This window comes from Scomber scombrus, chromosome 4, assembly GCF_963691925.1.
Source record: "Scomber scombrus chromosome 4, fScoSco1.1, whole genome shotgun sequence".
Classification (NCBI taxonomy): Eukaryota; Metazoa; Chordata; class Actinopteri; order Scombriformes; family Scombridae; genus Scomber; species Scomber scombrus.
In genome coordinates this window covers 6,354,830-6,368,585 of record NC_084973.1, presented here as the reverse complement: position 1 = coordinate 6,368,585, position 13,756 = coordinate 6,354,830, and the positions used below count along the sequence as shown (strand labels likewise).

Genomic DNA, 13,756 nt, shown 5'->3' with positions numbered 1-13,756 from the left:
GCAGCATCTCAGAGGCTGAACATTTATCAACATATCAGTCCTACAGGATAAACACTGTAAGAATCACCCACATTTATTAACAGATTAATACAGATGTTTTAACCATAGGTTGTTCCGATGCTTTCCTTGTTGATAAAATCACTAAGTGGCAGCGAAGTGGCTTTCCTCCAGAAGCAGACGTGGTAATGTGACCCACTCTCCCTAAAAACAAAAACAACTGGCTTTGTGCTGCTTATTTTCATGTCTCCTCCCGTCAGGTCATGGTGCACATATCTGCACACCACATAGACATTGTGGTGCTTTGTTTTTAAAAAAAAATCTTTTAAAAGGTTTTGGTTTTCTTTAAAATCGTTTTGTTCAGTCATGGAGTAACAGGTAAACTCAGCAGGGTTTTAATTCTTGTAAGTATCTAAACCTGATCCATGTCATCTCAATAATATGTGTTAATATGTTGATGTAATAGGCTTCTTTTATTTTAATTTTTTTGCATGTTTGTGTGCTGCTGGGTGACCGTGTGTGCGTAACAAGCACAGTGTTTGCGTGCTGCGCACCGCCTATATAGAGGCATATTAAAAACTTCATAATGCGCCCTTAAAATAACAGTGAAATATGCGCCAGCGACTTCAGATTTTGTTATTTTCAGGTCAAACTAACAAAAACACATGCATTGCACCCGCCATCCACTGTGAGCTGACGGCAATAAGGGGCCCTAGATATAGACTAGTCATAATGAGTCTTTTTACCACATCTTGCTTCAATAGAAACAAAGCCGATTACGGGACATTAATTATTTCTCACTCCTTAGCTCCCCACACTTCAGATGAGAGGGAAATATGCAATGATTTGAGGATTAAAGGAAGAAACAAGTGTTCATTAAGATAGCCCTACTCAATTAAGTGTCATTACAATAGGATTGTTGTTGTTTTTTCTGTTATGTATATCATGTTGAAACGCAAACCTGTAAATTGAGAGAAGGGTTAGGGTCTGTTCTTCTCACTGTTTGTTTTCTCCTGTAAAGGATGGAGATGCTGAACATCGTGGGGGAAGAAAGCATGGAGTTGGAGGGATCAGCCACTGCAGCAGCTCTTATAAATACCAGCCTAGATGGCGCTGCCAATGTCACCAACATCACTACCTACTCCCCCTACTATCAGCACTCTCTTTATGTGGCTGCCAGCTACATCTTAGCCTACTTCTTCATCTTCCTACTGTGTATGGTGGGGAACATCCTGGTGTGTTTAATTGTGCTGGGAAACCACCGTATGCGCACAGTCACCAACCTCTTTATCCTCAACCTGGCTATCAGTGACTTACTGGTGGGCATCTTCTGCATCCCGACAACACTGGTGGACAACCTCATCACAGGTAATAAATATCCCATCATACACTTCAGCTTCAAGTGTTGCAGGAGAGTCAATTCAGGCCATAAATGTATATTCGGGGTCCGAGCTCATCCCGAAAAATGCCTAGAAACTTGAAAACTCGCCCCAAAAGAATAACATAGATGACCCCCACATTGTAGGAAAACTTTTCTTATGTTGGATTTCTTACCAAAAAACAAATGCCTACAAGCAAATTGTAGGATCACAGGCGATCAAAAACAAATTAACACAAAGGCTGAATTTCATTTTACAAAAATGTATCATTTGATCTCGGACGAGCCCCCAGTTTCTTAGAACCCTGAAAAAGGAGGGAAGACCACATATGAGTTGCAACTTAAGCTCAAAATAGGTTTTTTGCACATTATTAAAATATATATTTCACAAAAGACCAACAAAATTCAACAAAATCAAATATTTTAGAAACCAGAGGAGAGAGGGCAAATGGCTGACTGGATAGTTGATAAATGCACACACACTCTTTTGACACTCAAAGTGGTGGACATATAAATATAATGCACCATGTTATATTTTAAATAGGGAGTGATTTCAAACACAGGTCAGCATTTGACTTCTGCTACAGTCACACAAACAAATCACATTAAACTTTTAACTTGTTTTAGGCCTTGCTTAGTTTGGTTTAATAAAAAGAAGCTCATGAAGTTAAAATGGCTGTATTTGAATTCATAGCTCCAACTAAAAATCATAATCAATAAAGTCTTGGACTCCAACTCTGATCCTCAGTAGGAATGAACTTGGCTCCAGAACTTTATTAACAAAAAAAACACATTTCAGCTTGCGGCCTTCATCAGGTTCATCCTATTACCTCTTGCTTAAAGCTGGAATTACACCTGACGTAGTGGGTTACAGCAGACCTGCAGTAGAAACATTCAGTGTAGGTTTTGATTAATAGTTTTTAGTATTTGGCATTGTTGTGGAAAAAACCTTCAGCTGGGCAAGTGAGTTCTTCAGGCTCTCCATGACATATAACTAACTAATAAAAAAAAGGTTAATAAAATAATTACTGTGTATTGAGCATTACACAAGCAAACAGGATTTTTCCACAGTTGTTTTCATAGACTTCTCTCAGGCATGACATCAACAATGGCCTTCAATAGGATATATTAATGTATTGACATTAATGTTCCCTCTCCTACTGTGGAGCTAAACATGAATCCACCGCCACCGTCACACCACCTTTGACATACTTCATCATCTTGTTTCCTTGGGTACTTTTCATCAAACTAACAGTTTTGCACTCCTCAGTTATAAAACATTTCCCATAGTAGCTGTCAGGAATCAAGCAGTAAGGCAATGAGGAAATAGGAATATAGATTCAAAATATAGGGTTTTATTTAAAAATGAAATCTTTTACAAAAACCAAGAAAAACTTATTAACTAAGCCTATAAAAGAGGTCAACAAAAGATAACTATACTCAATATAACAACAAAGAACTGAGATGTTAACTGAACAAAATGACATAAGGGAGCACATATATAGTGGCTTGGCCAAACCAAATAATACACAAGGGGAAAACAAAATGGACGCTACAACTACAATTTTTTTTTTTTTTTGGACGCCATCTACAACTAAATAAAGCAAGCTAACTCAACCCCCCCCCCCCCCCCCCCCCATGGCACAAACAAACAAAAACAACAAATAAAACCAACATACAACTGACAATTCCGCAAAGTGGCAGGAAACAGCAGCATCCATTGTAATAAGTTAAAACCTTGTTAAAAGGTGTCTTTTAAAAATAACAATAATAGAATAATAAATAAATACTAGTAAATATTTATCACTTCTACATAGTGCACTCACTTTACATTCAGTGCATGTATGGCATAAGGGATTAAGGACCTCTTATACATGTTCCTGCTCGCCCTTGTGTGATGGGAGCAACTCAAACTCTACGTTTAATGGGTGGGAAACATCTCCAGATATCTGTCTGGCCTTCCTGAGTACCGCTGTATTAAATATATGGCAGAGCTGTTTTTGTGACTGGCCTATCACCTTCCCTGCAATATGAACAATTCTGGAAAGCTTGTTTCTGTTTTTTTAATGCTCAAGTTACCATACCAAGCAACAATATACAATTGTAAAATGCTTTCAACCAGGCCCCTGTATGCCATCTCAAGTATGTGTTGACTAACACCAAAGCTCTTCAGTTTCATACATTACTTTAACATACTGAGCCATACTTTCTTAAACTTCCTTTAAGGCCCAAAAAGTCAATTTTCTCATCAGATTCATATTATGACTAAATATACGCACGCTCTTTTCTACCAACATTGAGGAAACTTAGGTTGTTACAGTATTGAATTTTTTTTGTCTTTCTCCTTGGTTTGAAGTGATCAGAGTTAGGGACTGGATAGAGATGATAGAGATGCTATTATTATTATTAGCCTACACAGGTTTTCAGTGACAACGCAACTATTTTATTATCTCCACTGTTCATCAATGACTCTGCATGCTGATAAATATTTGAAACATAACTGGTATGTAAGATAAATGATCCGCAGCCAAAAGTTAACTTCATTAATTAATTAATACATTTGAAAGTTTCCTGACTTCTCAACAATAACAACCAAATAAAAACTAACCACCTCATCTTTTTTTTAGCATTAGCGCTTTTTAACAGTTTGCTAACTCAGCAGTTTGTGTAGAGACATAAACATAAACAACATCTAGTTTCAGTAAGTTAATAATGTCCTGAACATGTTGTTGTGACAGTGTTTAACCCACCTAAAGCTTCCCGGTGTGTGTGCATCAACCGAGTGTCAGCAGCGTAGTGGAGCGGAGTTTCATTGATTTGGGTTTTCTCTCAATAAACAAGGAATGTGAAAGCTTGTCACATGCCTCACTGTGGTGTGAAAGGTGTAAAAAAAAACAACAATAAACCCCAAAGATCTCAGTCCCTGCCATATGTAATGTTTCTCTGTGCCAAGAACCAAACTTTCTCTCATGCATACAATTTACTTCTCAACCTTTCATCGTATTATGTGGGAGGACACTAATAATGTCAAAGCATATATTCACAAATAGAAAGAGAACCAAACTGGAACCGTAGGATGTCACAATGCTGTTTATCAGTAAGCACCGTCTCCCATAGCTCATCTAATGAACAGACGCCTGTGATGTTTCCAACACAAACCAGCCCTTGACTGTTAATCCTAAATCAACTTGACAGTGGCTATTGAAAATGAGGCTTGTAGTGGGCACCATTACATGCCAACATCACGTTGCTGATTCGGCTAATCCATCTTAGCAGTGGATGTTTTGTAAAATTTGAAAGTTGCTGGTTCCAAGCCACTTGTTTTGTTTTGACACTTGACTGTGTTTTCAGTATTTTCCACTGTGATCTGACTTGCTTCACTATACATGTTGGGAACTAGTGTCCTCTAGCCCAGGGGTTCCCAACCTTTTCCAACTCAGGGCCCACTTGAAAATCTCAAAAAATGGAAATGATGACATTTAAAATATATTTTAAATGTCATCATTTCCGTTTTCAATTCTATGCTTTTGGGTACAGAATCAGCTCCTATTTGTGATATTAAAAAATATAGAGCTTTAAATTATGAATTGTATTAAGTTACCTTTGTGCATTTTAACATGTCATAGCAGTAAAAGCTCAGATGTAAAAACTATTAATATGTAATAACATTAACCAGGGGTCTGTTGCACTTATGTGTTCCAGTAAAAACAGTGAGCCAGCATGCAAACACCTCCTAATCACCCTGAAGAAAACTATTTAAATACAAGCGAAAGCAATAATTGCAATGAAACAAAATTAGAACATTGCACTCCGGATTTTTATAAAGCTGCGGTGCAATAGGTAACCATGATGACTCGCCTAATGTGACGGCTGATGTTGCATGGCAGCAACCAGGTGCTTAATGTCTGGCACAATGGATGACAGTCTCAGTTCAAGATCTGGCTCAATATTCAGTTTATTTCTGTATTTAGTTTTTAATGCCACGAGTGCAGAAAATCCAGTCTCACAGAGGTAGGTTGTCAGGAAAGGCATCTCACAGCTCTGTCGGCCAGATCGGGATACTTAGATGCAACATGAAGCCAAAAATGTATCAGGTGCTTCTGCGAGAAGACCAGCTTCAACGTGGTGTCAAAAGAGAGATCCAGAAGACTGTCTTGCTCTTTTGTGCTCAGGGCGGCAAGGGCACTACTATAGAATCAGTAGTGTCTGGAAGTGTGTGGATGGGGGAAAATGTGGATGGATGGATGTGGAATGTTGCTGGTGGAAGAGAGAGAGAAAAACTGAGCAGGCCAGCTTTTAAAAGGTGGCCCAGCCTCACATCCGCCTGATTACTTCCTGGAAGGAGGAGAAAAAAAAAAACAAGCAGACCAGCCAGGAAGAGCAAAATTATAGTGTCATCACACTATATATACACCAACCTAACCCTTTTCTCCCTCTTTCATTCTGCGCCAGAAACGAGAAGCATCAACATCGCACAAGCATGTTGAACAAGCAAAAAACTCTCAGACACAAGCCAACTCATTTCAGTTACTCATCTCATCATGCCCATCTCCTTCGGAAGAAAACAGGGCGACCAAATCAAAGATTTTCACCAGCCCATGCCAAACATTAAAGCTGAAAACTCTTGTGCCGCCTCTGTGCCTAAAAACAAAAATGAACAGTTGTACACTTTGTTTTATAAATGAGCAGTGTAAGTTAATGGTACTCAGGAAATTTACCATAAAAAATAATTATAAACACTTTACAATGCAAGAATATGTACTACAACCATATGCGCAAATCTCTCTCTCGCTCTTTCTCTCTTTCTTGAGGTGTATGAATTACCTGGCATGGCCAGGGAAGGTGTTGAAGATGTGTGCAAATGATTTCAATGATAAATACACATGTACACAGCAAATAGTGCCTTCATTCATATTTTCAGCATCTCTAACTGAATCTAAGAACATGTTTCTTGTGAAGAAACATAGTGAAACGCAGATAATATTTGGGATGGTCAGGTATTAGTGTCAGTATCAGTGCATCTTGATCCAGCACGCAAACATCTAACATCCATACATTAGCACGGCATTGTGAAGAAAAAAACAAGTGAATGGGACTTAATGTATTGCACTTGTCACTGACTTCATTGAATCCACCTTTGCTTCATCAGATGTTTCTAATCATCTCAAAAACTGCAGTAATATAGGTATTCATCAAACCTCTGACAGCAATATGAACCACAGTCTTCATAAAAACAATATGACAGGGCACCTAACAGTAATAACTGACTGACACATGAATGATTATAAGAATTAAAATCGTCAACTACAATTCAAATAACTGAATGACAATGTATTTGTGGTATTTTAATGCAGGCTAATAAAAATGAGGCAAAATACATACAGAATAACTGTAAAACACATTCCTAATCGGCGTCGGATCGGACAGCTGACTGAAGAAATGAGACACCAGAATTAATCGAGCCTGGCTGTTAGCCTGGTCTGGAGGAGGCTAGCTGCACAGAATAAATCTCCACGGTAACTCATGTGCCTCTGCTTTCATGCAACTGAGTCCCGATCAAATTCAGCCAGGATAACTGGAAAGCCAGGATAACCGGCTTAATCCGTTATCTAGATTTTGTGCAAAAGCCCTCAGGCAGAGCAAGGCAGAAGATTTATTTATTCATTTATTCTGGGTTTATGTAAGCAAAAACAAAACTGAACAACACAGAGCACAACAAACTGAACAAGGGATCCAACAAAGACTGAAATGAAAACCTAGGCTGTGTTCGAAACCGCATACTATATACTACATACTTCTATACTACATACTTCCATCCTACACACTAAACGACCAGATAGTAAGCAGACCGTTTACACTGTAGTAAACTACACGATAACCCACAATGCATTTCGTGTCCGAGCTGCAATCAGCAGGCTGAAGCGGATTTCATTTTAGCTCTAACTCTGTAAACATACCACTTTATTGACATTTTTAGGCGAGAACGTAGCCCTTTAGATCCACAATGTGACGCTAATTTGTCCAAATAACACCTGTTTAAAGTTTTGTTCCTGCGAATTCGGAGTTAGCCGTAGCAAGTAATGCACTTCCAGTCATTTTCACAAAATAAAACACCTGTTACCTTTTATTATTAAGAAAACCATAACGATATAATTGGTGCTTTTATTTTGAAAACAGGAAGCGAACATACCCTCGCTGTAGCTAACTTGAAACCACTGAGGTGGTGATCTGTGACATTTGTTTTTGGTTTTTTTTCAGAAGTTACGTTGCATCTTGGGTAATTTGAGTATGAGTAGTCAGCTCTTGATGCATACTCCGCATTTCTGGCGAATCTAGTAAACCATCCGGGAACATCTCGCATTCTCTAAATCGCATACTACGCAGTTGAAACACACTACATACTTCAAATGATGTCAGAGTTAGTACGAGTAGTAGGAAAGTATGCGGTTTCGAACACAGCCCAGGACTTGCACAGAAATAGAACTAATGAGGTAATGGTGAACAGGTGACTAGATAAAGGAACATGCAAGGAACTGACAGGCTGAGGGAAACACTGGAAGCTGATCAAGACAAAGGAGGCTGATAGACAGCAGGTGTGTGGATGAGCAGAGGAAGGAAAAGTATGCACAGGAAAACAGGATGGAAACACTAAACCAAAAACCCAGAAAACACAATAAAGACAGGACAGTGACAGAGACATTTATTAAAGCTCAGTCAAGGAGAACAGAGTTACAGTACAGTGAAACACTGTGCAATGCCACTCAATTCTGTCATCTACTTCCAGACTAAGGAATTTAATCCCTTCACCAAATTCTTACCTTTACCACCTCCAAATGATTTTATTCTTCACACATCTATGCTAACTAACATTGACTGAAGTTACATAGTCTGTACATAGGTTACTTGCCTGTTCTTTCTCACAGTCTGTACAAAGCACCACATATCTCCACCTGACCTGGGTTACCATAGGATACAGCCAGGCTTATGGAAACAGCCTCTTAAACCAGCAAACATCAATAGACAGAGTCATTGTCTACCGCTCCCAGGAAAGAAAATTGCCCAGAGAATAACAATGGGAAATACAAATATTTCCCCCACAACTACCAACACAAACAATCATGTAGCTGGCTGTCTTCTGAAAATAAATACATAAATCATCTAGCGGAGATGTCAGTCAGGACTAAGGGTACATCCAAAGTCTCTTAAATTGCAGCCACGTTTCCCTCACTTGCGTCTTTTACAAGCAACTCTGGGGAAGTGTGGGTGCATTGTGTCTTTTGTCTGCATTCAAGTTTATAACACTGAGTTACTTATGACCCACCGGTGTGTTACCTATGGCCCCAACCCATCATAAAACTATACGACATTTTAAAAAACAAAACAAGAACAAAGGCAGATAAAAAATAAAGTGCTGTGAGTGCAAGTGTCTGATAAAATATTGCACTAGTAATATATTGGTTTTTTTTTTGTTTTTTTAAAGTGGGTTGCAGAGTCACTGTGTGTGTTTATTGAGAGTTTGGATGGCTTTAGGAAAGAAACTTTTCAAGTCTGTTGGTGCATGTTTTTATTGACCTGTACCGCCTCCCTGAAGGCAGAATGTCCAAATAGAGGTGAACGGGGTGAGAACAGTCTTTTATAATTGTGTTTGCTCTGGAGAAGTAGCGGATGTCGGCAAAATCTTCAAGTGAGAGAAGAGGGCAGCCGATGATTTTTTGTGCTGACTTCATGACCTCCTGTAGAGCTTTCTGAACAGCCCACATACCACACTGTGAGGCAGTGTGGACTATTATCACTACAGGCCACTAACTTCATATTACACATACAGTGCCTATAAAAAGTATTCACTCCCTTGGACGTTTTCCCCTTTTTTTGCTTTTATAGATTGAATCATGGTCAATATAATATGGCTTTTAAAATTATTTTTTTTTACAAAAATTAACTCTTTAATGTCAAAGTGAAAACAGATTTCTACAAAGTAATGTCAATTAATTAAAAATAATGTAAAATAAGTGATTGCATAAATATTCACCCCTTTTAAGTCAGTATTTAGTAGATGCACCTTTGGCTGCAATCACAGCACTGAGTCTGTGTGGATAGGTCTCAATCAAGTTTGCACATCTGGACATTGCAATTTTTCTCCATTCTTCTTTGCAAAACAGCTCAAGCTCTGTCACGTTGCAAGAGGATCAGACATGAACAGCCTTTTTCAAGTCCAGCCACAAATTCTCTATTGGATTGAGGTCTGGGCTTTGACTCGGCCACTCCAGAACATTCACCTTGTTGTCTTTAAACCATTTCTGTGTAGGTTTCGCTATATGCTTCGTGTAATTGTCTTGCTGGAAAATAAATCTTCTCCCACGCCGCAGTTCTCTTGCAGACTGAATCAGATTGTCCTCCAGGATTTCCTGATAATTTGCTGTATTCATTTTCCCCTCTACCTTTACAAACCTTCCAGGGCCTGCTGTCAAGAAGCATCCCCACAGCGTGATGCTTCCACCACCATGCTTCACGGTGGGGATGGTGTGTTTGTGGTGATGTGCAGTGTTTGGTGTTCGCCAAACATAGCATCTAGTCTGATGGCCAAAAATCTCCAAATTGGTCTCATTAGACCAAAGAGCCTTCTCCAGTTGACCTTTGGGTGGACTCTAGTCAAGATTTAATATGAATTTTCTTCAACAGTGGCTTTCTCTTTGCCACTCTCCCATAAAGCAACAGTTGTTGTATGCTGAGTCTCAGCTGCTGAAGCTGTGTTGGTGGCCTCCCTCATCAGTCTCCTTCTTGCACAGTCACTCAACGTGTGAGAACAGCTCTAGGCAGATTTACACATGTACCATACTCCTTCCATTTCTTAATGATGGATTTAACTGAACTTCAGGTGATGTTCATTGACTCGGAATTTATTTTGTATCCATCCCCTCACTTATACTTTTCAATAACCTTTTCTTGGAGTTTCTTGGAGTGTTCTTATGTCTTCTTTTCTTCTTTCCTCTTTAGTCTTTTTCCCCTAGAAATCATCATGGGGGCTTTTGTATTGTGAACATGATATAGTGTTCAGCAATGTTATTCCAACGTTGTCTGGCTGATACACTGTTTAAAGGCTGGATCAGCAATTTAATTGACTACCGACAGCAGATTCAAGGTACACTCATGTATTTGAAGAGTTAGAGTTCCAGTTGGAAATCTGTATCTTGTGTGTCTCAACCAGTTACAACTCCGAATAAAGATTAAAATAAAGATTAGTTACGAAAAAATAAAAATAAAAACAACATTTCACTGCATCTGAAAATACAAGTCACTGAAATTAAAAGGCATTTTGTTGAAAGAGTTGTTATTCATTTGTGAGTGAAGGTTTGAGAGAGGGTTCCCTTTTTATATGAACTATTTATTTTTATAGTGAGGTCATATTTTCCTGAGAAAAAACAAACTGTGACTAGCAAATGTATGTATTTTGTATCCTCAGTTTCGTTTCCTGCCATGCGATTTAAATTCAAGTGTCATATTTTCAATACTTAATGAAAGATTCATGGATAAGCTGAAAAAATAATAAGCAATGTGATACCTAAACTCTAAATATACAGTAACACTATGAGGACTTCTTATATGTGAAAAAGGCTCACTCATCACAATGAGCCCACAGGAAATTATGACCTGTAGACTCTGTAGTTCTTATCACCTCTACAGAGCGTTTTATTGTCTCTCAGCTAAGTAAAAGCTCCAGAAATCCACTGAAGCTAACTGTCCAGCACCATATCTGTTGTTTGCCCATATCTGCTGGAAGTGTAAATAAGAAATGTTTTGCTAACAATAAAAAAAAAAGATAATATATCAATTTCATCCATAGAACTTGAAGTTGATTTTAAAGTGTGTTTCTCCTGTCCACAAATGGCCCAAAAATAAGTTATTGCTGGTTTAATTATTTGATCTGATAAGCTGATTACATGAACCATTGTGAGACATGGGTCGTCCTGTTTAAGCTTGCTCTCCTCCAAGCATTTAAAGACTTTCTTCATACAATGTCAGCCTGGTTTGTACAATGCAATGAAATTAATTTATCAAGGTGTTGAATATAAATGTTCAGCATTACTGCTCCTGCACTACATCCATTTCCATTGAGTTGGAGATAGCAGACATAAATATTATATATGCCACATACCATCTGAACTATTAGGGGTCTAATGAGTATTCAATAAATGTTTCATAAATGTTGTCGGGGCAATATTATTAACCTTTTCATTGCCTATGTCAGCATTTTGAAATACTGTGTTGACACAGTGTTATTTATATGTAGTCTACAATGCTTTTTCTATATAAATGCAGTACATTTACCATTTCCATTTATAAAAGGAATTTGCTGTTCCTTATAGAGAGTGAATGGGAACTTGACCAATCTAATCCTAAACCTAAATATAATACAAACCTGACCTATTTTTAAATACCAGTTTAAAACCAATCTTCATCCATTTCCAAACTTAAATTCAGTTTTAAGAATATCCATAAACTGAAACTGAAAACTGATTATTATGATTACAATTTAATGTATGCACATTATGATCAATCTGATAGATGTGAACTGCAGTCAAAGAGTGATACTAATTGCATGCAATTCCACTGATGTCCAGCCCCTAGCTTGAGTACTACTCTACTGAATGGTATATGTGTTGTTTTAACAGGTTGGCCCTTTTCCAACACAATGTGCAAGATGAGTGGCTTTGTGCAGGGCGTATCTGTGTCTGCATCAGTCTTCACCCTGGTGGCAATTGCTGTGGAAAGGTTAGTATATTTTCTTGTTTGGTACCTAATATCAGTTAAAATGGTGCTGAAATGATAACTAATCATTTTAAGTTGACTGAGTAATCAAATTATTATTTTGGTCAAAATACTGGATACTATAAGTGTTTTAAAAAACGTGCAAACAATACACAGCATTCTTATGGAAAATGACAAACCTACTTCAGTTTGGCTAATTGCACTTTTCTATCACAGGTTTCGCTGTATAGTGTACCCCCTACAACCCAAGCCGACTATACTTGTTGCCAAGGCGGCTATTGTGTTAATCTGGGTGCTAGCAGTGGTGATCATGTGTCCTGCTGCAGTGGCGTTGTCTGTAGAGAAAGTTCCTTTCCACTACATGGTGTACAATGGTGACTTCAACCATACATACCCCCTTTACACCTGCTATGAAAACTTCGCCAACCCAGAGATGAGAAGGGTCTACACAGCAGTTCTGTTCGCTCACATCTACCTGGTGCCCCTCACAGTCATCTCACTGATGTATGGAAACATTGGAGTCAAACTGTTCTCGACTGTGGTTGCAAACAGAGAGCCCCAGCTGGCCCAGGTCAGGGGTAGAAGGGGTGGTCAGCAAATGATATCACAGAAAAAGATCAAGGTGATAAAGATGTTGATCCTGGTTGCCTTGCTGTTCATGCTGTCCTGGCTACCACTCTGGACCCTCATGATGATGACGGACTATGCAGGCTTGGACAGAGACCAGCTGGACCTTCTGACCAGCTACATCTTCCCCTTTGCCCACTGGCTGGCTTTCTCCAATTCCAGCGTCAACCCAATTATCTATGGTTACTACAATGAGAATTTTAAGAGGGGCTTCCAGGCAGTGTGCAAGTCCAAGACTTTCTGCTGCCTGGTGCAGTGCCAGCTGGGGAGGAGTATTGCCAGGTTGTGTAGGAAAGGGAGGTCTGTCCAAGCACCTTGTGAAGGTGCTGACTTTAAAGATGCCACTAGGAATCACAACCGCCTAGTATTGGGTCTGAGAAATCGAGTCCACAATGACAACCATTTGACTGAAACAGCTGAGATGAAAAGGAATGCAAGGGTGATATGTGTGGAAGCCCGCTCAGAGAGAAATGTTTCAGATCAGGGGTTAGAAATGGCAGCTATGAAAAAGAAAAGCAGTGATCAAGAGGCAGGGAAGGTTAGTTCACTGGGAGTTTAGGTGTATCAAGTGTGGGATAACTAAGTTTTGACAAAGTTATCCAGAAACGAACAAAGCCACAGTATGTTGAATTGTTGTCCCAAGGAAGGAATGATCAATGATCTGATGTGTAATGTGGCTACTGTTTGGAGGGATGGTTACACACTGCAACCCTAGTTCTAGACAGCATCAAACATAAGCACTGAAAATTGCTAATGCTAATGTTCAGCCAATCAGGAACAGCACAGCTGGCATCATTGGAGCTATAAATTATACCTAGGGCTTACTGTAATTTTAGGAAAGAACACTAATTTGTCCTTATTGGCTTACTTAAACATCTTTGTTCCTTTTGGAACTGTGACTACCTGCTTTCATCAGATCCTATCCTGTTCAGTATGTAGTGCCTCGCTCCAAGTTAGATCATTTTAGATTTTCCTCTTACCAGGTAA

General features: G+C 38.9%; 1 protein-coding gene across 1 annotated transcript; it reads left to right on the top strand.

Annotated features, from left to right (window-relative positions):
- The first annotated feature begins 1,019 nt into the window (after window positions 1-1,019).
- Window positions 1,020-13,328, top strand: npffr1l2 (neuropeptide FF receptor 1 like 2). Its single transcript, XM_062417673.1, has 3 exons — window positions 1,020-1,365; window positions 12,046-12,145; window positions 12,359-13,328. The coding sequence occupies exons 1-3, from the start codon at window positions 1,020-1,022 to the stop codon at window positions 13,326-13,328; spliced, it is 1,416 nt and encodes a 471-aa protein (XP_062273657.1).
- Window positions 13,329-13,756: the final 428 nt, after the last annotated feature.